We start from the raw sequence: 26,976 nt of genomic DNA, 5'->3' as shown, positions 1-26,976 counted from the left end.
ACCAGTGTCATTACAGCATTTACTTTCATGTCCTGTTACAGCTGTTTCTCACAGCCCAGGAAGGTGGCTGCAGGCAGCTCAGTTTGAAGTTGTATCCTTGTTTGCTATACCCACTATTTAAATTAGTGCAAAGATCTGTGTTTTGATAACAGCAGTGTTGTGTGCTTGCCTGTTTTTCATTCCAGGTCATGATGCTTGTTGCAGTCCAGCTTAAAGTTGCACAGAATGCAGAACAAAGTAAACCCTTCCTTGTGCAATCTCCTTGGTGGTTTGAGTCTGTTCTGCCCAACACCCCCCAGCCCACCTGATGTAATTGTGTGCAGACTCTGCTGTGGAGCCAAAAACACAGGGGCATTTCTTCCACTGGGGTTAAACAGCCAGGCTCTTCATACTGGGGGTAAGGGCTGTAGGTGACTGGGGAAAACAAACCACTTAATAAACAATACCTCTGATTAGATAGGGATGAACAAGCTGGACTTTGAGATGGTTAAGCAAGACTGCAGAGTACAGAAAACAGGAAGCATCCAGCACAGTGTGGAGAAGTGGGTAGGAGGCAGACTCCACTCTGCTTGAGCCTGCTTAGATTAGACTTTAACCCCATCACGCAGGCAGCAGCCTCACAGGGCAACAGAGCCAGGTGTTTTTCATGTGGATGCATATTATTCTTGGACATCTTTCCAACTCCCAGTGTTTTTTTCCATTCCATTTCAATCCATTTTCCAGGTTTGACCACATCCAAAAGTACTATTTAATTTACTTAAGCGCAGAGAGAAGCTGTATATTTGTAGTTTTTCTTGTGTTGACCATATAATCTGTGAAGTTGCTTCATCCCTTTGTTTTTCATCGTTCTTTCTGAGGTGTACTACAATTTATCTCTCTCCCATTTACTTATCTTTTTATTTAAGATGCAAGGTCATTTGAGTAGTTAAATGCAAAACATTTATCAGAATTACACTGCTAGAAACAGACAATAAAAATCACAATCTGGAAAATCATAGGTAATTACAATATTTAATCTGTCTTTAAAACAGGCTTTCTGTTGATTTTATTATATTTTATCCAGCAAAACTTCACCTAAAACTTAAGTGCACAACTGTTAGATCCTTTGACAGCAAGGCTGGATATAACAAGGACAGCAATTAAGTTGTCAAATTCCAAAAAGTAAACCCACAAATTAAGGCCTAAGTAATAACCCATGCCACATGTGAATACAGTTTTCAATGGTCCTTAATATTTTTAAATGCATACTTCTATCAACTTCTATATGGGAATTCCAGTTTGGAAGACTGACACCAGCAAAGTCTCCAAGACATTCAAATAGAAAATTCACTTACGTTGTAAGACATTTCTTGTGTTTTACCCTAAGCAATCTCTCTTATAGCTAACTACTGCTTTCTGTTTCTATGCTATAAAAGGCAGAACAATGAACATTTAGGCTCTGTTACTAGTTATGCATATTGTTTACAGTGATGTTTCAAACACAGCTATAACATTTTTTATATTGCAAGACTTTATATTGCAAGAGTTTATATCAACTCTTTCATGAACACATAAAAAAGCCATATGTTCAGAACCACCCCCTGTGTTTAGCTGGATATGTATCTAAGCAATCAATTCTCAGACATCTAAAACTCAAAACCAGCTAGTAATCCTTTCTCTAATAAATCATTGTTATCATACTCTTCACTAAAAAACTGTATCAGCAATCACTGCAATATTCTGCATAACTATTTTTAAAAATACAAAAAACTGAGAGTAGTTGTTCTTTAGTGCCACTGACCTCCCTACTTGTTCACCCTATCCTTATCCTTGACTGGGATCTTTGTCCTATGTCCTCCTTCCCATGCCAGAGGCTGAGGGGGATGAGGAACCCCAGGGTTGCAAAGGAGAGATGGTTCTGCCTCTGAAACTGAACTCCCCCTGGGAGCCCTGCCTTCCTGGCTACTGGAAAGGTGTGAGAGTTGCCAGGTCTGAGATCAAACACTACCTCCATGAGACAGAATTACAGCTTGGATAATACACCAATTTTGGCATAGAATAGTTAGTGCAGGCAGCGATTTGGTACTTCTTACGGGCCAGGTTAGTTGTTTGGTAAATGCAAGTACATTGCATACCATGATGCAAGCTTTTCCCTCTTATTTAAGAAACCACACTATTATAACCTCATTTTTAAGAGGCACAATTATTCCCAAGGTATGATTACGTGTGATGGAAGTATGTACTCTTTTCCAGTGTAATTTTAATATCACTGTTATTTCTGCCCAGTATGGTCAGTGTGATGGGTCTGCAAGCTATTACCTTAGAGTGACATCATCTACTATGATTCTTCATTCCATTTTCTGATCTGAAAAGGCTTCCATTCCTAAATTAAGTGAAAAAATTAAGTTTCTTGTATATTCATCTTTTTTTCCCTGTGTCCTCAAAATCTCTGCAAGGACCTTTAATCCCGTGCTTGGAGTGCTGGATTGAAGGGTTAGAGGGCCTGGAAAGGCACACACCAGCAATTATCCATCTGGAAATACATTTCTATACTTCTGAAGAGTTAAGAATGCAAGGTGGGCTGCAGGGGATTATTTAAAGTGTATCTAAATGTCTGAAACTGCTTTTTTTCAAGAAGACTCCCACAGATTTTCTCTAATAGCCTGTGAGGCCATATCACAGATGACACTGAGAATAAAACACTTCTGAGAACTTTCTTCCTATATCAGCTTCTAGCCAAAGCAGGAACAACAGGACTCAAACTCTGACTTTGAGGAAGAAGACCACCATTATGACACCTTCTGGGTCTCAAGAGAATCTTAGATAAGGTATTTAATTAAAAATATTTTTAATCTATATTAGATGCTTCTGTTGTGGTGGAGAAACTTTAATACACCATGGGGTTTGTCTCTCTGCTAGGATGGGAGAAACGGAATGTAAAGCAAACACTGTAAAGCAGGGAAGGCTTTATGTCCATGTCATGTGCCACAGCTTCCTTCAGAAAAAAAACACAGATCAGGAAGGGCAGCATGGAGGAAAAGAGGAACAGAAGCACGAGGCCTTTGACTAGACTGCACTGTCAGCTCCTTCAGAGGTTTCTCTGCTGACTGGCAGCTTGGCAGACTCCTAAGTTTTCCTACAAACACTGACCTTGGCATGCAGCTGCACAAGAGAGGCTCAAGGAGGAGGACAGTGTTGTGGAGAGAGAAATCAGAGTCTCACCTGTCCTTGTAAAGGCCAAAATGTCACTGCAGCCGCCAAACAAACGGAGAAATGACGTCATTCTCCAGGCAAACACTGGGTCTCTCTGGTAAAAACGTGCCAATGTCCAAGGCTGCAGAGGGTGATGTTCCTGAGGGTATGACGCTTGTCCAGCAGTCCCTGTGCTATACTTCACTCCAGGAGTACTGGCCTGCAGGATGGGGAGAAAGAAATTGAAACAAATAATCAAACCTATAAGCCTAGAGTTGGTGAATGATTGTAGTGTGGGTTCATATAAACTGCAATGCTGATACACCATTTATTCAGCATCAGTATTTTTCACTGAAAAATTCTGCTAAGCAACAGAGAAGTTTTCACATCACTGCAATATGGGTGGGCAGTTCAGTGAGATTTGGGGGGAAAATCTGGCTTGCAGCTGTGCACCTCAATGTGGGCATATGCGGTCTGACAACCATTAATTTCACAGGTACACTGTGTTACAGAAAATCAGAACTTGCATTAAACTTTATCATTAAACCTGATACTGTAGCATCACATTTTGCCTTTCCATATACCAAATGGAAAAGGAACGTATGGTTCCGTGCAAGATTTTCCAGTGAGGAAAAGCAATGTAACACTTAGGAAGCCACTGAAATGATACCAGCTCATGCCAGTTAAGGATGTGTTGCATTGTTTCTGCATTTTGTTTTCTGTTCTTTCTTCCTGCAGTTTCCTAAGTATAAGGTTTCAGAAGATCTAACCCTAAATGATAAAGCTGTGCCCAAGATACCTGTAAGCAATTTCCATGGTTTCTCTTGTAGTTCTTTTTGGTCTGTTTTAGAAAGAGGAGGAATAATTTGAAATATCTGGAAAACATCTCAGTTTTACTGCATGAATGGCCATGTATATACAGGGGAGGGGAAAGGGGAGGAACAGCAGGAGCATGGCCAGGTCCCATTGGAGGTGTGTGGTGGTGGTCTGATAGCCAGTGACCAGCCTTGAGCAGTGACACGTCCCCCAACAGCTTGCAGGGGAGGAGGGACAACGAAGGAGTGGAGGAGGAGGAAAAAAAAAAGCCCCACCAAGAATTTTATAAAAGTTAGTGATTAGAAGGACTGGGTCTCTTTGCCTGCAAACACCTCACTGGAAGCTTGTAGCAGCAGAGACACTGCCCACAAACAAGTAAGTATTAAAATTTAATTTCTAAACTGTAAAGCTGGTACGTATATCAGCAGCTAAGACCTGGTATGTTTATCTACAATGGGCTCAGAAAGTTGTTTTTGGTTTTGTTTTAATTTTTTTTTTGTTTCAGGAACAGCTTGTGAGAAATAAACACTCAGTCATTCTGCAGTGGTCTTCTAAAGTGATCCATTTGCTGCTAACATTGGCTTTCTAACTTAGCTTAGTCACTCAGAACTTCTGGAGTGAGTGAGTGAATCCTCTGTCTAAGGGGACTAAAGCAATAACATACCAGCATTGCTTTCTGTTATTTTGTTTTGTGTTTGTTTTTGCTTGTGTTGTACATGAATTTCTGTTTTGCGAGGAGGATGGAGAATGACTGGAGAAGGCAGCTGGTCCTGACAGACATTAGTGCTGACAAAAGTGCAATTATGTGCATTTGTTGTGCAGCCTCTTCTGATAAGTTTATTTGGCAAGGGGGTATAAGGTCTTCAGTGCAGGAAAACAAAGTCTGTTCTTGCATTTGTAGGCTGTAACCTTTCAAGCTGTGAACAGCCAGCTTCAGGAAATTGCTTGACAAGCTCCTCACTGAATTGGTGATCCTGTATCTGTCCCCTGTACTTACCCAAAACTATTTAGTCCACCTGAGACTCTCACCACTGCTTCCCCCAGCCTCCCCTGCTGGCAATACAAGACTTGAATTCTCATGCAAGTCTAAAAGCAATTTTTTACCTTTTCTGAGAAAAGTCCAGCCCTGAAAGAGAAGTAGCTTCTCCCTTATAATACTTGCTTCCAAGCAACAATCTTCTTGCCACCTTAGCCAGATCTAGCCATTCTGAGTGCTCTGTACTGATGGCAGAGGACAGGTCTTTGAACATAACCTCCTTTCATAGTTGCTAGGGAAATGAAATAGGGATACATTTGCTCAGGGCTTGAGTATAGATCTGAGGCTGGAACTTCAGATCTGCAGTTCCTCCTGCAACCGCAGGTTGAATCAAGGTCTCTAGACAGAACATGAGGATGGTAAAAAAACTCAGAGAGCAAAAAACAACCGAGCAATTTACAATCATATATACCCCAAAGGACTGATGGAGATGGTTACATAAGCATGTGAATCAAAATAATTCGCCCCTTTTTCTAGGTGACAGAAGTCTGAGTATCTTTTTGTCCCATACTCTCGAGACTTTTTTGAATCCAGAAATGAAGCATTTTGCTCAGTGCAAACAAAACATTTATCTCAGTGCAAAGATGATGGGAGAAACATTCTGTTCTTTCCTGACAGCTCCTTCATAGATATGAAGAGGCACCACTTCCACCTTGACTCTTCAAATTAGGTACTCACAGAGAGTCAGGGGGTAATTCAGGCTGAAAGGGACACAGGAAGTCTGTAGTCCAAGCACTCCTTGCCAAAAGCAGGGTTAGAAATTAGGTCAGACCAAAGTGCTCAGGTAGGTCTTGGCAACCTGCAAGGATAGAGACACTGCAGCCTATTTTGTCAATCTGTTAAATTGTTTGGCTGTCCTAACAGTAAAAAAAAAATTATATTTAGTCTGAATCTCCTTAGTTTGTTTGTGCCTGTTGTCTCTCACTGTCCCATCACAGCCACTGTGAAAAGCCCAGCTCTACCTCTTCAATCACATTCTATAGGTACTGAGGACTGCTGAGAGGTGCCCCTGAAGCCATTGCTGCTTGAGGTTGAACTAGACCCCACTCTGCAGAGTTCTCCTCACAGACAAAGTGCTGCAGCCACTGACCTTCTCAGTGGCATCTGCTGAACTAACTTCAGTCTGTCAATGTTTTTCCTGTACTGCAGGGGCCCAACACTGGATGCAGTACTCAGATGTTATCTATGGAGTGCTGAGCAAAGGGGGATAACCCATCTCCACCCCTGGCTCTCCAAGCCAGACCTCTCCCTGCTCACACAGGATGCTTGGGCCTGTGCTGCTGGCCCTGTTAATCTCGCTGCTGACAGGGCCTTAGGCCATCCCCAAACAGCTGCTCCCTTGACCCCCTAGTCCTGGGGGAATGGCTGCCAGGGCTGTGCAACCCAGGCAATGTCTGGGCATTTGTCTTGGCCAGACGGCACAGTGCTCCTGTTGGCCTCTTCCCACCCCCATGGCCAGGCTCCTCTGGATGGCTGCCCATCAATCAGACCTATCAAGTAGTCCTGCCAGCTGTGTGTCTTCTGCCACTTAGATAAGAATGTGCTCTGTCAGCAGGCTGGGCCCGAGCTTGCCCAGACATTCATACCCCCGTTTTCCTCATGCCCAAGGAACCGGACTTATTTAATGGAGCTCCTCACAGAGATGTGAGGTCAGTAACCACAGATATTCACTGCAGTGAAAATATAAGGTGCCTAAGTCATTATTTGTCTGCCTCCTCTAAGCATGCAAGTTTAAAAGAGAAGTAAATTCAGTCAGGCCAACACTGTGCCTACATGTGATAGGTTAAATTTTTGAATACTTTTCATTCTCCCTACTGACTGTATTTATCTGTTTATATATTCAGCTGCTTCTTCTTCAAACTCTGTTCTTTGAAAGCAAATTTCTTGTGTGCAGAGTTTGTATTGCTGATTGTCAGAGATGATGCTGAAAGGCTGTGTTTACTAGTAATTGAATAGGAAAAAGCTACATGTGTGGGATACAAGCTGTAGTTTAAAACTTTGGCCCTGCACTTTTGGAACCAATTTTATAAAAGAAGGCAGTGCAGAGACCCAAGAGAATAACTTAGAGATTCTGATCCAGTCTTTGCCCATCTGCAAACTGGGACTCAGGTGAGATTTTATGTAAGATTAGAAGATACCAGTCAATGAGGTTCTTGAAAAGAAAAGTTGCCAATGATGTATTGAATTTTCTAAGATTATTGGAAGCAAAATGTAGCATTGTTCCTTCTGCTATTCATGTTCACTCTGCTCTTTGGTTGTCACTATTAACAGGATCAAGGGCTTGTGCTGCCATCACACATTTCCCCTCAGCCCTTCTTTCTTACGGTAGCTGAGAGAAACCCAAGATTTCAGCATTATAATATTTACTTTTACAACTGTTCTGTCCCCTGTTCCCACATCCCCACCTCCTGCTGGCCAGAGGATGGGGGCTGAACAAAGAAATTTGTTTGCTTAAGGAGCTATTGAAGCCTGATAAGCACTGAGGTAGCTACAAAACTGGCATGGTTGAGCAGTTTTATTCTTTTGAGGTTCTTTTATAATTCTATTAAAAAAAAAAAAGTAAGCAGATGCTACAAAGAGAATGTGTTGCATTCATACAATGTAAACTCAATGTGAAATCACTTGAGCTTATGACATTAGCCTGTAGTCTAAAATGGGTAAATAAAAATAAAGCTTTTTGAAACACCTTAGTGGTGGGAAAACTCCCAGTTACTGTTACTGAGATCACAATTCATTAGAACCTTTTTCTTCCTGGAAAAGTTGTCAATTTAAACAGATAAATCAGATTCAGACAAATAGGCTTTGTTCTTGGAAGACCAAAATGAGCTTTGCAGCTCTGGCAGCCTGGGCACAACTGTTTTTTCTCAGGACTTGGGAGGTGACATATTCAGCTCTTTGAGGGGATATGAGGATGGTAAAATTAATGCTTTTATGGATGTGCTGGGAGCTTACTCTTTATAAGTAAAGGCTTTGCTTGGTTTCATGAAATGTTACTGAAGAGTAAGTCTTCTCCAGCCCTCTTCTGCCTGCTCCCCTGCTCAGAGCAGGACTTTGCAGCAGAGACACCCTTTCTGAATGCAGACATGAAGATTCTCAGAAATTATAATTCTCATGAAAGAATCACAGAAAAATAAAATCCTAAATCAAGTGTACTAGAACATTCTGCACCTTTGAGCTATTATAAGGTTTACAATTGTTCTTTTGCCCTCATTTCTTCACCATTTCAGCTAGAAATACTAGCCTTTTATTCATCCCTGTAGCTCAGAAGAGTAGCTGGGAACCGCTCACCATGGCCTTAAAGATAATTCTAGGGACACTCTGGGCAAATCTCCACCTGCTCCTTCACACTCAGTGAGATACTTGCACAGAAATTGGAACTAATTTGCTGTCTTCCAATTCATCACTCTGAAACCACACTTTGTTGTTTCAGTCTCTCAGAGTTTTCACTTGGAACAGCATTATTCACTGAAAACTCATCTTTGTATTTTGAAAATTTGCCTTGCTGGCTGGTTTTGAGTGATAAGTGTCTCCTTGTTATCTTTAGGCAAACTCTGGGAACAAGTAACATGGAGCAGACATTAGTCTCATTGTTTGTTGCATTGCTGGAAAGAAAGTGTACCCATCATAAGATGACTGGAGCAACTGGTGATCTTGCAGTCCAGCCAGCTGAATTCAAGGTTACCTGGATACACCTCCTGGTGCTGTAACACAGCTCCAAACTGCAACTCTAAAATCCCACCCCTGATTTAGCAGTTTATTAGCTCTGACCTTGGACAAGATCGTATTTTTGCCAGAGCATAATTTCCCAGTCTTCTCCACAGAGGCTCTAAACTACTGGAGTGATTCCTTATAATTTTGCACAATGACTTATTTAACAGTAGTGTGGTTTTAATTGAGGTGCTCATCACCAAACTGTTATTACAATAATCATAATATTGAGCCAGTTTCCTCTTTTAAAGACATATCCAACACAGAAAGCAGGTGAGGGATAAGGAGAGTTGTTGGTTATCTGAAGAAGCTATGCAGCATAAACCATAGATTTTCAAATTCTTCTGAGTGAGCTGAAAAGGCCAAGAGCTGGGAGTGATGGAGCTGTGATCACCACAGTAGAAGGATGGTTCCCAGAGCTCTGGCCATAGGCTGACAGACAGAGAGAGGGGTTCAGCTAAGCCTGTTTCACCAGGACCACAGCAAGAAGGCATTTCAGCCCTTTGAAAAGCAGAGAACTCTCTAATTTGACCAAGTCTTGATCCTGAACTCCTTCATCTTCCCTCTAAACCTAAAATTACTCACTCTGTGGTAAGCTGCATATGAAAATTTCCAGGCTCAGCTTGCAAAGAGGTAAAACAGACCTGCATCTGACTGGTCTGTACTGGCAGACAATGCCATTTGAATCTTGCAGGATAACATTACCAGTACTGAAGTACCTTCAGCTATAAACCAGGGACATGAATTTACAGCTGTTACCATACTCTGATGGCATTGTTGCCAGAAAATTTTGGCACCATTTGACATGCTATTCAGAACTCTGTACCCTATCATGAGTAGCAGACAGACTCTTCATTGTTTCTCCCCATAGGCCCTTCAGCAGGAAGGATAAGACAAGGATTCCCTGGCAACACAGCATCTGTGTGCAGGGAAATAAGTTGGACTTGGCTGCCTACATGCTTATATAGGGAAAAATATTTTCTGGCCATCTCTGATGAAATGGGAAATGGCATGTTCTCACTCCTCTCTCAGGCAGAGTTTGGGAATAGAAAATGCAAACACTGTCCAGAGGCCTGCCCTTTTGAAGGAAAATGTGATATTTGAGATCTTTCTCAAATATCTCTTTCTTGTTTTTAATCAAGTACCTTCTGGATTTACTACCCATTAATAAAACCAGAGGTGTTGCTTTAGCTATCACAGAAAAAAAAATTGAAGGAAGAGAGTTTTTCTGTTTCAGACCTACAGATCTATACACTCAGAAAAGTAACTTTGACTATTCAGATGATCAGAGAACCTGTAATTTAATGCCATAAAACCAAAACTCTAATAAGACCAAGAATTTTGTCATATCAAGACTGAACCCAGATTTCAGGTGCTGAGTAGTTTCATATGGTAACCCTCTACCACAGCTAAAAAGATAGAACTGAGGGGTGAATTCTCCTAAGACCCCAAATCTTCTGCAGAGAAAGCAATGCACTACAGTTCTGAAAGCAGCCACAAGGAGGAGAATTACAAACCCAGGCAAAAGGTTAGGGATGAAACATCAAGCAGACACAGCAGCAAATACTGCCAACAGAGGCAGGAAATAGAAGAGAAGCAGTGATAGGAAATGTGTAAAGGTAAGCAATGGAATAACAGGCATTCTACTGACAGGAACCAAAAAGTATGCAGAGTCAGCAATTTGCTTAGTTGTTACTTACTGCATGTTTTTATGACAGACTGACCTTCCTTTATTTTCTGAGCAAATCCAGGTAAAATGCAGAGTCTTTCCCACTTTGGTTCTAGAATGATGTGGCAGGATGTGTCTCCTGCATTTCTTTCTAGTTTTTCCAGACACACTAAGCCTAGAAGAACTCAAATGGATTTCTGGTCATATTGCCCACGATAACATGGACCAGACAAGCACCAAGAGCCCCGCAGAGGAAACACCTGAGTGGTGTCACTGTTTCAGTCTCCCTCAGAATTACTTGTAACAGTAATTCTCTCCCACAGATAAGTCAACATGACCCACCAGTTCCCAGCACTGTCTCCAGAGCAGAAGAAAGCTCTTGCAGACATTGCTCAGCGGATTGTGGCTTCAGGAAAGGGGATCCTAGCTGCAGATGAATCAGTGGGTAAGTTCTGGACATCAATCAGTTAGCAGTGTGCAAGATGGTTTTTTCCTTTTAGTTTTGCCTCATATTTGAAATCAGTGGAGTAGATGAAAAACACTTTGAAACTGTTGTCTGAGCAGAACAGTTCAGCCAAGCAGGGCTGCAGCTATAACAATAATAGCTTACAAACTATGGGTTGAGGAGGGAAGCTCCAAACTGAAGGCCCAGTTAATTACTACTTATTGGGACCAGGAGGCCAGCCAAGCCTAGAACCTCTTTGTCTGCCTCACTAGGTACCATGGGGAACAGGCTGCAGCGGATCAATGTGGAGAACACAGAGGAGAACCGCCGAGCTTTCAGAGAGGTCCTGTTCTCTTTGGACACTTCCATCAACCAGAGCATTGGGGGAGTGATCCTTTTCCATGAGACCCTCTATCAGAAAGACAGTAGTGGAAAGCCATTCCCAGCAATTATCAAAGAAAAAGGCATTGTGGTGGGAATTAAGGTGAGTATCTGTATGTGCCAGGCTGGCACCATAATCCAAATCCCATTTCCAGAGAAAATCATATTTGAGGCTGCACTGTCTCCTAAATAAAACTGCTCCCTTGCCCCCACCCCCCACCCCCATTTTTGTCCTTGGTTTTGAAATTCTCTGTATTGCTTTTGTGCAACTAACTAGAGGCACATTTGCACTAGATGCTGGAACTTTCCATACACCAACTCCCATCTACACCCCATTCACTGCAAATAAGTCTCTCTATTCAGTAACCTAAACCTAATTCTTTCCACATCTGACAGAGCTGTTGGGCCATTCCCTGCAGGCATCTATACTTACACACTGCCCCTCCTCTTATCCAGTTCATTCCTTTTACCTGCCCTTTGCTACAACATTTCCTTCCTTTGCACCCTGAGCATGTTAAGTTCCACACATTAGTAACAGTCCACCTTCAAAGGCAGACTAGACATGAATAAGAATTAGACCAATTCCCATTTTTCTGTAACCCTTCCTGTTTTTCTGACCTCCACAGCTGGATAAAGGCACGGCACCTCTAGCAGGAACAAATGGAGAAACCACCATCCAAGGTAAGGAGAGATCTAAGGAGCTCAAGCTATGGCCTGGGCAGCGAACCCATAGGGTGACTCACCTGAGATGCAGCCTTGGCTGGAGTCATAGTACTCTCCAGAGCTCTGTGGTAAAGAGCAGCTCTCAGTGAAGCATTGTTCTCCCTCTCCAGGGCTGGATGGGCTGGCTGAACGCTGTGCCCAGTACAAGAAAGATGGTGCTGACTTTGGCAAGTGGCGCGCAGTGCTGAAGATCACCAGCACAACACCCTCTCAACTTGCCATCCAGGAGAATGCCAACACATTGGCACACTATGCCAGTATCTGCCAGCAGGTACCTCCCCTCCAGCAACCTTTCCTGAGATGCTGCTGTCCCTTCTCCCTGTTCCCTGTGATAATACACTAGGGAGCTTGAAAGGAGAATCCCTGTGAGGGTTTTGGGAAAGACAAGGAGGAAGGGCAGCACAGCAGGAAAGAATACCACCAAAGTCAGGACAAACAACAAGAACAGTTTTACTTCCATATCCCTAAAGAATCCCCTGTCTTTCTTTTCCTAGCATGGCTTGGTACCCATCGTGGAGCCAGAAATCCTGCCTGATGGAGACCACGATCTCCAGCGCTGTCAGTATGTCACAGAGAAGGTAAGAAGAGATTCCTCCCTCTGTACTCTGCCTCACAAACCTGCAGCTAAACTTTGTGCAGTTTGTGCTTACAGATCTCAAAGAGATTTGACCAAAAATGCCCTTCATAACTGCATCACAAAAATGAGCTGCTCCTAGGCACATAATAAACAAATAGGAAATCCAAGAGTATTTTCCATGCTTTTGGATTTTCACTTCAATGACAGGATAAGCATTCTCAATCTCAAAAAGATATATCAGGACCAAACCCAATTGCCTCAATTTCAGCATGGACAAATCCCTTAAATATGAAAAGTTGTATCATGGTCATCTCAAAAGAAGTGGGGCATCCACAACTGCAACCCCAGAAATAAATTTCATGAGAAAGCAAAATTCAATTCGATCTTGCTACAGTACCAAAGAATAAGCTGTCTTTCCACAGCAGCCTGAGATGAAGATCTGAGCAGAGGTCTGTATTCAATCCTCCTGTTTTCAGGTTTTGGCTGCTGTCTACAAGGCTTTGAATGATCATCACGTGTATCTGGAGGGGACACTGCTGAAACCCAACATGGTGACAGCTGGGCATTCCTGCTCCAAGAAGTACACCCCTCAGGATGTAGCCATAGCAACTGTCACTACTCTGCTCCGCACCGTTCCTGCTGCTGTTCCTGGTAATTCCTGATTCATTCCTATCTCTTCACTCCCGGTCTCTCTCCTACCTCTGACATGCCTTTTCCTCTGGCAAGTAAAGATCAGGGATTGAGGTGGCTGAAGCACTATTTCTAAGCCTCAAAACCTCTTGCAGGAATCTGCTTCCTGTCTGGAGGTCAGAGTGAAGAGGAGGCTTCTCTCAACCTGAATGCCATGAATCAGTGCCCTCTGCCTAAGCCTTGGAAACTGACCTTTTCCTACGGAAGAGCCCTGCAAGCCTCTGCCCTGGCTGCATGGTTGGGCAAAAGTGAGAACAAGAAGGCTGCTCAAGAGGCCTTCCGCAAGCGGGCACAGGTACGAGGCTTCCCCTGAGCAGAGAGAAGAGCTGTCACCATGAAGGGACACATGTTGCCACCTTCCTAAGGCTGCTCTTGATCCCACCCCTCCTGACACTTCATGTTCACCAGGGGCACTACTCTGTGCCTTGCATGATTACTCCTGCTGGTTGTTCTTTACATATCTGCCTTTCTTACTCCATGCTGATTGCTTACTCCTCATTTTTTTTTTCCTTCTTTTTCAGATTAACAGTTTGGCTTGCAGGGGGCAGTATGTCCAGTCTGGGAAGAATGATGCAGCTGCCATGCAGTCACTGTTCACTGCCAGCTATACCTACTGAAACAGCAGGAACCTTCCTTCCTCCTGTCTCTTCTCACACAGTAGAAGATGTTCAGAAATGAAAGAAAAACATAAAGATCTAATTTCCCTTACCCTACACCAAACTGGAGATAGAATGGCTTAGCTTCCTCTCCACCCTTCACTCCCACAATTTACCAAGGGGATATTCTTTTTTCATTTGCACATTCCATGGAAAGGGAATTTTTTCCAAACAACAAACAAAAGCTGCCAATGAATCATGAACCCATCCTCTCTCAGTTTGAAACTCAGCCCCTGGAACAGCAGGCAGATTCAGTAGTTCTCTAGCAATTCATATAGCTTCCCTTGCCCATTACCGTATCTAGCAGCTACAATCCTGAATTATAAAACCTGACTGTGTACTCAATCATGTCAATAAAACAGTAATTGAAAACTAATCTCTACCTCACAATTCTTTTTGTTTTGTGTAAACTTTACAATATCTTTCACACATCTGTGTTTTTTTGTGGTCCTTGCAAAGACTGAGTCACAAAGTGTTGCAGCTGGTGAGCTTGGGAAACTCTGAGGATATTAAAGGGAAATAACCCAATAGTGGCACAGCTGGAGAGGTTAATCCTGCCAACAGAAGTCCGGCAGATACTAAAACACGTGGGAGATGTACACAGCAAGCAGTACTGGGGAATCAGGCCACAGATAAACAACACTACCTTCAGAAGCATCTCATGTGTCTGGAGAACCATCGCTGGTGAGATGAGGCTGCTGAGCACTGTTAGGGTTGCACACATTGAGTCAGGGCTGTGCAGTCTGTCCTAACAAATCACCTGTACAGTGGTGTTTTCCACAATAATTAACACATAGCATGCATGAAGGCATCTTGGCCTACCTATTGTGCAGCTTGGGTAATGAGGCTGATGTTGCAGACACGGTTTGACCTTTGGCACACCGCTGTGTTCCTGTTAAAGGTGTCAGCTTTGTTAGCAAAAGCAGAGTCAGATGGCCATGAAAAAAAGGCATAAATGGCAAAACCAGCAGGCCTAAGGTTATGTAAGAGTATTTGCCTGACTACGTGCTACACCAATCAACTCATGAGACTTTGGAGCAACGCCCTAAACAGCCAGGGTCAGGCGACCCAGAGGACTCCATGTCTTTTCAGGGTCACCTCTCTCTGCTGGCTGCTCCTCCTGGCCACTGGTACTCGCTGCTCCTGCCAACAAATACAGGGAAAACAGGCAAAATCACTGCCCTGTAACCACCTCCTCATGGCCTCTGAGTTAGCAACCAGTGTGTCACACAGGCAATAAATAAACAGCCAAAATCCCTCATGTGGATCCAGTCACTGCATAATTAAGGCTTGCATTCAGTCTCTCCTGACAATGAACAAAGAGCAAGTGATTTGCCAAAAACACTCCGGAGGTTGATGCTAGTGTCAGGAATAACACCTCTTTCCAGCTTCAGCTGTGGTCCTCTGGGTCTCCACATAACTGAAACTTCTGCTCCTGATGAGAAGCATCCTACTGATATTCTGACTGAAGATCAATCTCAGAATCATCTGCATTAAAAATGACCTGAAAAATCATATTTTTCAACCCATTCAGTTCCAACCTCTCTGCTGTGGGCAGGGAAAGTGTCCACTAGACCAGGTTGCTCTGAGCCCTGTCCAAACCTGGCCTTGAAAATTTCCAGGGATGGGGCATTCCCAGCTTCTCTGGGCAACTTGTGTTAAGGCCTCACTGCCTTCATGGTAAAAAATTTATTCCAGATATCTACTCTTCCCTTTTTTAGTTTAAAACTGTACCCCCTTATCCTGTCACCATCTGTTTTTTATAGGCCATGATCAGCACCAGGATGACCAAAATTTTCCCCTATTTATATACATTAGTAAACAAAGAAATTAATATTCATTGACTACAAGTTATCTAGTTTTCATAATAATTAGTATTCTGTTGGCTGTCAGTTAATGAGCCTCTTGCTTCTCATGCTAATTAGGCTGCATGCTTAGTCTTTCTTTTCAGTCAGTGGTTTCATAAATTGGTGGCTGTGAATTGATGTCTTTGGTCTGCCCCTGCTGGAATGGCCTTTTACTGTGCCAGAGCTGATTCAGCACAGTTGCAGCATTGGCTTTATCAATTTGTTCCTTTTCTTAGGGGTTCTGCCAAATGTCCTTGTGCCCATAAATTCTGCAATCTTTGTCTCCAGCATCAGAGGTACATCTTTCTTCCCAAGCCTTGCTAACCTGCCCTGTGTCTGAGCTCACTGAAGCTTGTCAAGCCCTCCACCTCCACAAGGCAATTCAGCCAAGAAGTAACCTGCCTTTCCAAGGCCTGGCCATCCCTTCCAGCTTGTTGGCTACTTCTGCTTTCATGGGAACCATCTCCCTTCTTGTTGACGAGCCTTGAAAGCCACAAAGACCAAACTACCAGGGCCACATTTTCCTAAGAAATATTTCCCATTTTGCAGATTTTTCAGCAGGATCAGTGGCTGTGTGGCAGCGGAAGCACCCGAGGCAGAGAGGGATGGCGGAGCCGCGGGCCTGGGCACGATGCAGTGAGTTCCGCAGGGCCCCCACCACCACTGCCATGCCCGTCAGCCATCACTTCTAGCTTGTTAGCTAGATTCTGTTACAGGGACAAAATCTCCCTGCTTGTCGATAAGGCCTGAAAGCACACAAAGACCAAACATCAATGAACGCCATTTCCTAAGGTAATTTCCAGACGTTCCGTTTCCCAGCGAGGGGGCTGGCTTGAGGGGACGGACTACATTTCCCATGAGGCTCTGCGGGGCGTGGCAGAAATGCGTCACTCGTGGTGGCCGCGGACGGCGCCCGGCGCGCCCCCGGAATGGCGGCGGTGCGGGCGCTGTGGGTGGCAGCGCGGCAGCGGCCGGGGCTCGGCCCCGCGGGGCTCAGGGCGCTGTGGGGCGGCAGCAGGTACCCGCAGGGCACAGGGTAGGGGTGGCTTCTGGCCTTCTCCGCATGCTGGGCCTGCACCGCGCCGTGGCTCTCTGGAGGTCATTTAACCCGGCACCCCCTGAGCAAGGCCGTCAGGGTTTGTCCATGGCTTTGGAATGTCCTTAGGGAAGGACACTCCACGAGTTCTCTGAGCAAGCAGCGCCCACCGAGGTGCACTGCTGGTGGGGGTGCAGTGGTGCAGGGTTGGAACCTTTAGAACTGTTACTGCTTTTGTTAGGAATAGGAAGAGAGGGAGTTCGCGGGAGTAAAAAACAGTTCCTCTGTAACATTTTGTATGAAACCCCCATCGGTTGTTGACTAGGTTGTGGCATATGAGAAGGTAAAATATTTAACTAAAAACTGGTGATTTTTTTTTTTTTTTTTAGGTATGGGCACTGATTTTCTTCTGTAGTAGTGGTTATTTTCTGATATGCTTTTTATTCACAGCAAATTAGAAAATGGAGCTGTAACAGAAAACAAGTAACGAATCTTGTTAAAATGCTGTTTTCGCTCAGACAAGTGAAAGAAGGTGGGTGGGTGATTGCTCTGCGGGGACAGCCTGTGTGGGGAGCAGCACTTGGGGAAAGCCTGTGCACTTCTGGCTAACAGACCTGATGAGTCCATGGGATGTGTGGAATGTTTGGATTGAGGGATTAAAGCACCACGAATACAAAAATGCTCTGACTCTCTCTTGAGTAGCCAGAGGCTGACAATGTGTTCTGGTGCCAGCAGGAAGGAGGTAAGAGAAGTGAAAGCAGACGGAGCAGTTCCTGAGAAGGAGGAGAGGAGTGAGCCCAGCCTGATCCACCCTCCGCCCCGCCGCCGGAGCTACATCCCGCCCGAGGACCTGCAGAGCTGACTGGAGTCCCACATCAGGGAGGTCTTCAGGCCCTCTGTTCCCGAGGACTGGCAGCAGGCTCCCCTGCAGGAGAACCGTCTGAAGCACCGCCTGCTGGCCCGGCTGGCGGTGGAGCTGGGACACGCCGTGCCCAACTTGCAGCTGCACCGCATGCGCCACGCCGGGGACGTGCTGGGTTTCTATCGCACCCCCGTCAGGGACCGCACCAAGATTGATGAACTCGCGGCCGCAGAGCTGCCCTCAAACCTGAAAATCATCTGGCAGCAGTGAGTCCCCCCATGCAGGATCCCTGTGCCTGGCTGGTGCTGCAGGGCAGCAGCAGAGCCCTCTGGTTGGTCTGACATCTGTGAATTTCAGTAATAGAAGTTCACTGAAATCACTCAGTAATGGTGAAGTCTCCAACAGCACTGTAAAATCAGCTGCTATCAGGCATCTTGTTGAATTCTCCAATGTCTGTTAAGGGCCCTGGTTTTTAAGTTCTTTTGCTGTGTTAGTTTTTCTTCCCATCTAAGTGATGATGCAGGTCTGCTTTAATCGAAGGAGGCAAGCAGTGAAGTCAAGAGGACAAGAAAATAAACAGTCGGAGAAATGCATAGTACTTTATGAGTGTTTTCTATAAAACAAGTTTTTTACAAACAAGAGGTTGAGAGTCTGTGTGATCTTTCTGGGAATAGTCCAGAAATTTCCTGGTTATACCACTCCAAGCCTTGAACCCTTGTTTCCCGTTTTTTTTCAGTGTGCAGGTGCATGAAGCACACTTAGGCACTTCTGCTCTTGTGTATTTCAGTGCTCAGTTTCTTAACTGAGCAAACTTCTCAAGTGCTGCTTTCTTCTCAAAATCTCTGAAGAAATTTAAGAAATGCTTTCTTTTCTCCTTTTGACTCTTGGAGAATTACAGAATAGTGCAAGTGTGCATGTATGTGTTCCACTATAGGGTGAACTGGGGTGAGTGCACTGGGGATGTTTCACTAATCACTGTGGAAGGCTGAATGTTCACAAATCCCTCCTCTGTAGCTTATGGGAAACCGCAGACAAATGGCTAACTCTGTCATCTTGTTGGCTTCAGAGGCTGTTTGGGAGCAGTGAATTGGAAGTTACTTTTTCATGAAGTTATCTCCTTCCATCAAAACCAGAGATACCTGCACCTTCTTGTTTCATCTTTAACACTAGCTGAGAAAGCACTTCCGATTGTAGTTGCACTTTGTGCTCATTCCCCTTTCTGTGTCTCTCCAAGGATGTAACTTTGATAGCTCATGTAATGTAATCAGAACAGAGTGAAAAACTGGACTGGGAATTGGGACAGGCAAGAAAGGAGCTCGACAGCAGCTTGCCTCATGTTTTGCTGTGCCTGAGTTGAGTCAAACTGCCATTTCCTGATCTCAGACATACCAGTCCCTTGGAGGTGCAGACCTCATGCTTCCATCAGCACAGGAATCTGCAGGGCCTGGAGTTCAAGGGAATAGGATCACACGTGGGCATTTGAGATGCAGAGCATTTAACTGCTTGTAACAAGCTGAAGAAGCAGAAATCTAAAATGACGTCAAAGTCTTGCACACAGCACCTGTGGCATGGAAGGGCAAGACCTCTAGATGCTTAATCACTTTATCCCTGGGCTTTTAAAAGTTTGTCACTTCAGTTGAATTGAATTATAAATAAATAAATAGAAGCCCTGCCCATGCATCTTTCTTTGTTTTAGGCCAGAGCAGTAGTGAAGATCAGAAAAAGCCAGCGTGGGAGGGTATTTCTTAATAAAATGACTCAGAAGAGAATTTTCCCTTTGGAATTTTGATTACAGCTGCAGTGAGGAACCTAGAACACTTAGCAAAGGCTCCTCCTGGCCACAGAAAGCATGGCCCCAGTCTGATCCTTATATTCCTAAGCCAGAAGCAGACATCAGTAGAGTCAGAAGAAGGAAGGAACACCACATGACCAGACACAGACAATCCAGGTTTTCTTTGTGTCATAGGCAAATGAAAGACTGACTCACGTTAGCTTTTTTAATAATTTTTTTTTTTGCTTCTGTTTTGGAAAAAATATACAAAAAAAAAAAAAAAGCCAAGAAGAACCAACATGGAAATGTGAGGTAAACATTCCAGTAAAAGTACAGAGGCTCCATTCTTTAAAGGAGACACACGGCAGTTATCACCATGCTAGAAGAATGAGATACAGGAAAATCGTAGAAACAGTGAAAAATCATTTAATGAAGCCTTTGCCCTAGTTCGAACCATTGTAAATGGGCTTTTTTTTGTTTTTCCCATCCCCAACCCACACTTAGTTGTCTTTATAATGCTTAGACAAAGTTGTTAAAATTGTAATACAGCAGTTTTGTTATAAATTCTGTGTGGCAGAATTTACAAAAAATGCAGACTGCTACTACAGACTCAGCTTCTCTTTCTTTCTTTCTTTTTTCTTTCTTTCTTTCTTTCTTTCTTTCTTTCTTTCTTTCTTTCTTTCTCTTTCTTTCTTTCTTTCTCTTTCTTTCTTTCTTTCTTTCTTTCTTTCTTTCTTTCTTTCTTTCTTTCTTTCTTTCTTTCTTTCTTTCTTTCTTTCTTTCTTTCTTTCTTTCTTTCTTTCTTTCTTTCTTTCTTTCTTTCTTTCTTTCTTTCTCTTTCTGTCTTTCTGTCTGTCTTTCTCTCTTTTCTTGTCTTTCCTTTCTGTCTTTTTTTTTCTTGGCTTTTCAAAACCCTCAGGAAAAGAAACATTTTTTGGGCAGCAAAACTGGCTTCTTGGCTATGCCAATTTGAATGCCAAGGAATGCTACCCTGGTGAAAGAGTGGTGCCACTTTTCCTTTGCACCAGTGTCACCAGTTACCCCACAAATCTATGGTGAAATGATGAAACACTTAAAGCGCAGCCTCAGCCCCCCAGTGGTGGCTGTATATCCCCATAGTCAATTCCTGAAGCCAGGTTTCACTGGGAGCTTTAGCTGGGCCTCGGGGAGGAATGAGGATCTAGGGAGATGATATAGTCAGCTCACATGCTATCAGCTACTACTATAAATTTTGACGTCCACTCTGTCTATACTGCAGACAAAGGATGTTGTTTTAGTCATTCTTCAATAACTGGCACAATCACCCACACCAGAACAATCAGGCTTTGATTCAGTGAGGTGCTTAAGGACATACTTCTACTCTAGTAACTGGGTGGACACTGAAGTCCATTAACTCCCAGGGAACACTTAAGTAGCTCACTGAATCAAGGATGGATTTTTGTTTCTTGTTGATACTATCATTCAGGTTTGATTCCTGATCACTGTTATTTTAATATGAATTAAATATATGCAATTACTTCAGATCCATGCTGGGTTTATTCAGATGAGAATCTGACCCAACACTTCTTATGGTAAGAAAAGGTAAAAGTGAATTTTTTTCCCCCCAAGATATACAAATTCAAAACTGAGAAGAAAAAAAATTGTGTACAAATATCACATAACAACATCAACAATTCCATAGATGTAGTTCCTCAGTGCACACTTTAAACAAGAAAAGGGTTTTTTTTTTGTTCTTTTTCTGTTTTGCTTTTAAAGTCTGGCATAATAATATTAAAGCTGACAAAAAATCAGGGCAAGCTACATCACTTCCTCATACAAAAAAAGTACAAAACATTAGCCTCTAACTAGACATAACATAATACTGGTCATCACAGTTAGACATTTAGTAACTGTGTGTCTTGGAGTATTTTACTGGAGGGTAGTAAAAAATAGCTTCAGCTGCTGATCTTCCATCTCAGGTTACTTCAGTCATAGAGGCAGAGTGATTCTGCAAAGAGGAAAAGGCAGACACATGAAAGTTTGTATACAGCAGTCTGGCAGTGACATACCCTACTAGTGTGGAAAAATCCTCACTGATAAAAAAAAAAGCAGTGGGAAAAACTCTTGCTCATAAAACCTGCATTGTAGATGTATGGTCAATAATTATAATTTAAGAAAATTACCTTGTTGATTTCTGGTGGACACTAACAGTTAAAGTTCCGTCCCTACCTGCATTTCACAGTCCAGTAGCTATAAACAGATGACTGGACAAAATGTTTCGCATAGTTCATGAGTATTTTCACCTGCTCAGCCCTTCTCCTACACAACACAATGTGGATATATAAGGAGCACTTAGTTTCTGGACTGTAAACCGATCAAGAGAGCATCTAATGCACACAGTTCTGCAGGTTTAGTGGAAAGTCTTCCAGTAAATCTTTGCCTAATCTAAATTGACTCTTCAATTAAGCAAAGTATTTCCAGACATTAGAGACAGTATTCCCATTTTTTTTAAAATTCCTCTTTTCAATTTATTGCACAAAGAGTTTAACAAAAAATCGCTATTGATCTTGTCACACATCATGTGTGACAGGCCATCTAATAAAGGAAGTACAATTTAAAGACCAAATAAATAACACCAGTGTATTTCAGATAACTCATCAACTACAGTTTATCCTTGTTCCCAGAATTTCTGGCAGCTTCCACTTACTTGTCTGTTTTGAAAGGACTGGGTATGATACAGTTATGCCAACACATGCCATTTAAATTTAGTAGTTTTAACAGAAACACTGTCAATATTGATGTTCCCACTAGCTATAATTTTGCAGGCTTGAAAGAATGCTAATAATTTTTCTTCTGATGAATTAGAGAGAGAAAAAAGTATATGATTTCTTCCTATTATAGAAGATACTGAACAGTAATAAGGATAAAAAAACGTAATCTCTGTAATATTTTTGAGGACAGACTAGTTTATCTTCAGGAAAGAGTAAATCCTTCATACATCCCAAAAGTTTTCTGGAGTGTGAATAGGCAGAATTATTTTTACTTTCCTTTCAGTTTTCTATTCTTCTAAGCAAAAGTTTGTGAGGCATGTGAAATCCTACTTCTTTAGCTATGGACATGTATGGGGGCAGAAGATCTACAGTATTTGGTCGTTTCAGGGATAAATGCCTCAAAACAAGCTGCTGTGATGCGGATTCACTCTGTTCAATGGGCTTGAAATGAGGCATTTTACTCTGATGCAAGAGAAAATATGCTTGGTGATGGTCTGGATAGGAGATTTACAGTACCTGTGCACTCAGTGTCTCCAGAGGACTTTCCACCCTGGGAAAAGCCATTAGTGGCATTCCTCGTGGGTCTTCAGGCTTCGGTTTAGAAGGGGCTGCATGACTGCCTTTAAAGTTATGGACAACACATATCCCCTGTGAAATGCAGAAAAAAAAAACAGAGTGAGGACAGTGTGTTCCCTTCCCAGGAAAAACCTGGAGGGGGAATGAATTACCATGTGGGTCACAACTGAAAGAATTTAACCTGGGTTTGGTTTCAAGGCATCATCTGTGTCAGCCTTGGGCTGCAGTGTGGTCACTGACATGGCTGGGCTTGATGGACTGCCTTGGTGATGAACTGTTCTCAGCCTTTTTACATTTCACACTGGACACAGCAGAGACCCCCATGTATGCCTTACCATCCAAGAACCACAGACTAGCCAAATGATGCCCTTTACTGGCCAAAGTATTCCCTTCAGACTCTGACTTTTGTCATTTCCAAAGAGTGAACACAGCTCTGTGGATGGCTGAACCTCCCTCACGTCTGGATGACACCATTTAGCACCATTCCTGCATGCTTCCAGCACCACTGCTGTGGTGGTTATCCCAGAGATCCCTCCCTTCTGCATGACCAGACTCACAGCACCCACATGGCAATGGTGATGCCAGTAAGAGCAGCTATGCACAGCAGTGGGTAGCTTGAGGACATGGAAAAAAGAAGATACACAGGGGCTGAGACATTTTCTGGTGGAGTGATTTCTTGCTGGCTGTTCCCCTTCACTGCCACAGATCTGAGAAAGAGGCAGCAGGATCTGTGCCAGGGATCTGACAGCATCCCTTTGGGGAGACCCCTTCCACCACTCTGAAATTTGGCTTGTGACACTTGCAGGGTGCCAGAAGATCTGCAAGGTCAAAATACAGCTGGGGACAGGCTGTCACTGCCACCAACAGGTACTGGGAGCACAGACACTGTCCTGGCCTGATAGATGGGGCAGCTGCCACTTAAATTGCATGAGTGAGATTTAAACTGCCCTTCCCAGCAGGAACCAGACAAATTATTCACATTAAAGTCAAGGAGATTCAGGTCAGAGGCTGTAGACATATTTTTGTCTGAAATGAGCACATGAATAAATGACGCTTGAAGGTTTGTTGATGCTCTTTCAAGTACCGAATAGGAAAAAAAAATCAGTGACAGGACAATCGAGATTTGAGGGATCTTTGAAACCTAATCCCTCCTGATTACAGGGATAAAGTCTGTGTTGCTATGCAGTGGATAGTTTTGAAGCATATTTTGATTAAATGGAACCAGCACATTTCTTGGTAATAGTGAGAGTGACCTGGACTGCTTGCTGTGTGAGTAAATCCTCAGCAAGAGACCTCTCACCAAACAAAACATTTAAACCACACAGCCCACAGGAGAGCCAGTTACACTCAGAGTCTGGAGAGATGCTCTTCCTAGATTCTTTGGGAAGGCCTTTGATAGATGTTAGTATTTTGTGAGAGGGGAACAATTCAGCTTGTCTCTAAAAGCTGTGAAGGGAGGTAGTTTTATCTCCAAGGGAATTTATCCTGATTTTCCCTTCTATTGCACTTCTTTTAGGGTCCAAAACAAAATGGAGAACCAGAATCACAGCTCAGAGCCCCAGAAACACCCTGTACTTCACATTTTTGCCAAATAACAGGCACACAGAAGGGTTTTGCAACACAGAGAAGGAGTCTCAAGCACACCCTCCTTTTGATATTGAAATCGACACCACCTTTTGCAGCATTTTCCAGGACAGATCAAGTAAGAACATGGAGAGTAATTCAGATAATTGAAATATATCAAATGTACAAATGTTACCAAATGCATACCAATTTGTATGAACCTGATTTCATGTTAGGATTTTCTTTGATAATACTTTTAAAGAGATGAGGCTATAATTAGACCTTGCAGGCTATAAGTGATTACAATATTTTTGGGGTGGGTTTTTTTGGGTTTTTTTTGTTTTTTTTAACTGTGATATATTTAAAGGGAACACAGAAGGACTGATGGACTTACCAGAAACAAGGCTACAGCACTCCCCAGGATGAAGCCTGCGATCACATCTGAACAGTGGTTTCGATACTCAGACACTCGATTTAGCCCAGTGATGAAGGCAGCACACAGGGTTCCCAGACACAGCACGGGCTTGGCTAGCCTGCTACTCTTTGTTTTAATTGTGCTTGTGATGTACATCTGTAAGAAAGGGCAAACCAAAAATAAAAAGGGGTTCCACCAGAAATGCACGTTTCTTTCCCACCCAGACAAATCCTAAATCAGCAAAGATGTGACCAAACCCCTGATTCATTAAAAAAAAAAAAAAAAAAAAAAAAAAAAAAAAAAAAAAAAAAGGCACTAGAAAATGGAGGAAGAGGTTTCAGGTAATTCAGAGAAAAATTTTAGGAGTACAAACCCAATAGTGTTAAATGATGTAAAATATCCTCTTGCATTTACATACTGGACATTTTCTGAGCAGTTATGCACAGGCTCAGCTTTACAGATTTTGTGCAAGCACCAGTTCATATGGTGGCAAACACACACTCTGAACGCACACAACTAAATGTTGCCAAGGGACTCAGGAGTTCATGCTTATACTACTGCAGAAGCTGTAATGTGCAGAAGATGGAGTGCCTAGAATCTGTATGAACTAACTGCTCCAGTTTCCTAGATGGCTTTAAGTTTAAGGAACAGAGAACCCTGAGAGGAACCATTCCAGCCATTTCCCCAGCAAGATGAAAGGAAACACACAGTGTGAAAAAGATTTCTTTCAAAACAAAGCTGATTTTGAGAATGCAATTCTAGAGCAAGAAGTTTCACTGTTTCAAAATATTTTTTACCGAACCCCACATGATTTTGGGAGTTTATTGGAAATTTTTTTTAATTCATTCTGACAGAGAGTAAAAACATGTGGCTCACAGTTAGCAGCCTGTCATTAGCGCCAGAGCCGCAAAATAACAAAGATGAAGCAAACTGAGCCTGGTGGCAAAGGAATTCATTAAAATCCTTTTCAGATAACAAGTATGTAAGCCCACGTGATTTCCAAAGCTTTGATAATTTGAGATGTCGATGCTTGCTTTGTTTTTCACACCTGAACCTGACTGCAGCAGATGCCTTATGACAGCTAACAGTGAGCACTAGGCGGCAACCTTGCCTCAGTCTTGGCTGGCAGGTTAAGCTGCGCCTATCACCAAAACTCACATTAAGGTTCTTTGGAAATAATAGGAAAAAAATCAAATCACTGCCACTGCGTGAATAATTACCACCCACCCCTTCACCCTATGCACTCCTTCTACTCAATTCAATCGAGCAATAGGGAGCCAGATTGCTTTCCTGCTCCCCACCGAAGGACCTCTGCTGTTTGCATCGTCCCAAGGAAAACCCATCACCTCTTTAAAGGAAGAGTGCAGTCCTGCTGTGACAGCTGTGAACCACAGCTGCAGGGAACAACCCACACGTGCTTGTCTCCTTACAGGTATGAGATGGAGCTGGATCTTTGGGTTACCCACCTGGGAGGGCTCTCTTTGTCACAGATGGGAAGTATCTGTAATTGGAGTTTTACACGTCTCGGCAATAAATTTGTAGTAAAAAGAACATTTTTAGCAAGGAGGGTAATCAGCGATGCGAACAGATTGCTGAGGGAAATCTGTTAAACCCGCATGAGGAGGGTTGTAAACAAGACAAACTGTATTCCCAGAAGGTGGGCTCCAGTTCCTCCCTGAGTCACACGCTATGTTCAGAAATAACTGGGAGAGCTTCTCCGTTCTGATCAGACTTCCCAGTCACTGCAGCTTGATCTTTATTGTCCAGGCCCAAAAGCAAAGTTTTTTGGTTTTTTTTTTTTTGATATTCCCATAGTGTTTACCCCCATTTAGAGCATGGTTTCAGAGCTCTGTGCAAGAGACCAAAATCTCAGTCAAAGCCACTTACATTTGGGTTCCTACATAGAGTGTTTTTGAAATTTTCCCACAATGCCATCCATAGAGTAAATTTATTTACAAAACTCTAAATGTTGAAACCAGACAGGAGAAAATACATGAATATAAAATCGTGTCTAGAACATATTAAAAAATAAACTACACATGCTATAACTATAAAATTTGTCAGTTCAGCTTTTTTGCTGTGATCTTATCAGTAGACTCGAGCAATGTATTTAGCAATGCAGTGTGTGATAGCAGCATTTATTCCATGTGATTCCTCTCCCATCTTTTTCAGAGAGACAAAATCATAGAAAAGGAGGTTTTTTGTCTTCAAGTTTAAAACAGACATATACATTTTTATATGTATTTACAAATATATGCATGTATTTAGAGCACATTATACATAT

At 42.9% G+C, this 26,976-nt stretch overlaps 3 protein-coding genes across 4 annotated transcripts in view; 2 read left to right on the top strand and 1 right to left on the bottom strand.

Annotated features, from left to right (window-relative positions):
* Nucleotides 1-4,208: 4,208 nt before the first annotated feature.
* On the top strand, nt 4,209-14,248 carry LOC132322144 (fructose-bisphosphate aldolase B). The gene is made up of 9 exons (XM_059836446.1): nt 4,209-4,362; nt 10,724-10,845; nt 11,118-11,329; nt 11,853-11,907; nt 12,060-12,220; nt 12,444-12,527; nt 13,003-13,177; nt 13,312-13,511; nt 13,738-14,248. The coding sequence occupies exons 2-9, from the start codon at nt 10,734-10,736 to the stop codon at nt 13,831-13,833; spliced, it is 1,095 nt and encodes a 364-aa protein (XP_059692429.1). The 5' UTR covers nt 4,209-4,362; nt 10,724-10,733; the 3' UTR covers nt 13,834-14,248.
* Nucleotides 14,249-16,625: 2,377 nt separating this feature from the next.
* Nucleotides 16,626-18,256, top strand: LOC132341870 (large ribosomal subunit protein mL50-like). The gene is given in 2 exon segments (XM_059873987.1): nt 16,626-16,737; nt 17,488-18,256. Coding segments are annotated over 2 exon segments (489 nt in total). The 5' UTR covers nt 16,626-16,648; the 3' UTR covers nt 17,888-18,256.
* Nucleotides 18,257-19,613: 1,357 nt separating this feature from the next.
* Nucleotides 19,614-26,976, bottom strand: part of PLPPR1 (phospholipid phosphatase related 1) — a 121,128-nt gene continuing 113,765 nt past the window's right edge. For both annotated transcript variants that reach the window (XM_059873985.1, XM_059873986.1), the window contains 3 exons: nt 24,672-24,848; nt 22,655-22,786; nt 19,614-21,375 (listed from right to left, as the gene is read on the bottom strand). In XM_059873985.1, coding sequence (XP_059729968.1) covers nt 21,343-21,375; nt 22,655-22,786; nt 24,672-24,848 — 342 coding nt within the window. In that variant the 3' untranslated portion in view covers nt 19,614-21,342. The remainder of the gene's footprint in view (nt 21,376-22,654; nt 22,787-24,671; nt 24,849-26,976) is intronic.

This window comes from Haemorhous mexicanus, chromosome Z (genome assembly GCF_027477595.1).
Source record: "Haemorhous mexicanus isolate bHaeMex1 chromosome Z, bHaeMex1.pri, whole genome shotgun sequence".
Lineage (NCBI taxonomy): Eukaryota > Metazoa > Chordata > Aves > Passeriformes > Fringillidae > Haemorhous > Haemorhous mexicanus.
The sequence above is the reverse complement of the archived record's forward strand: the minus strand, read 5'-3'. Positions and strand labels throughout refer to the sequence as shown.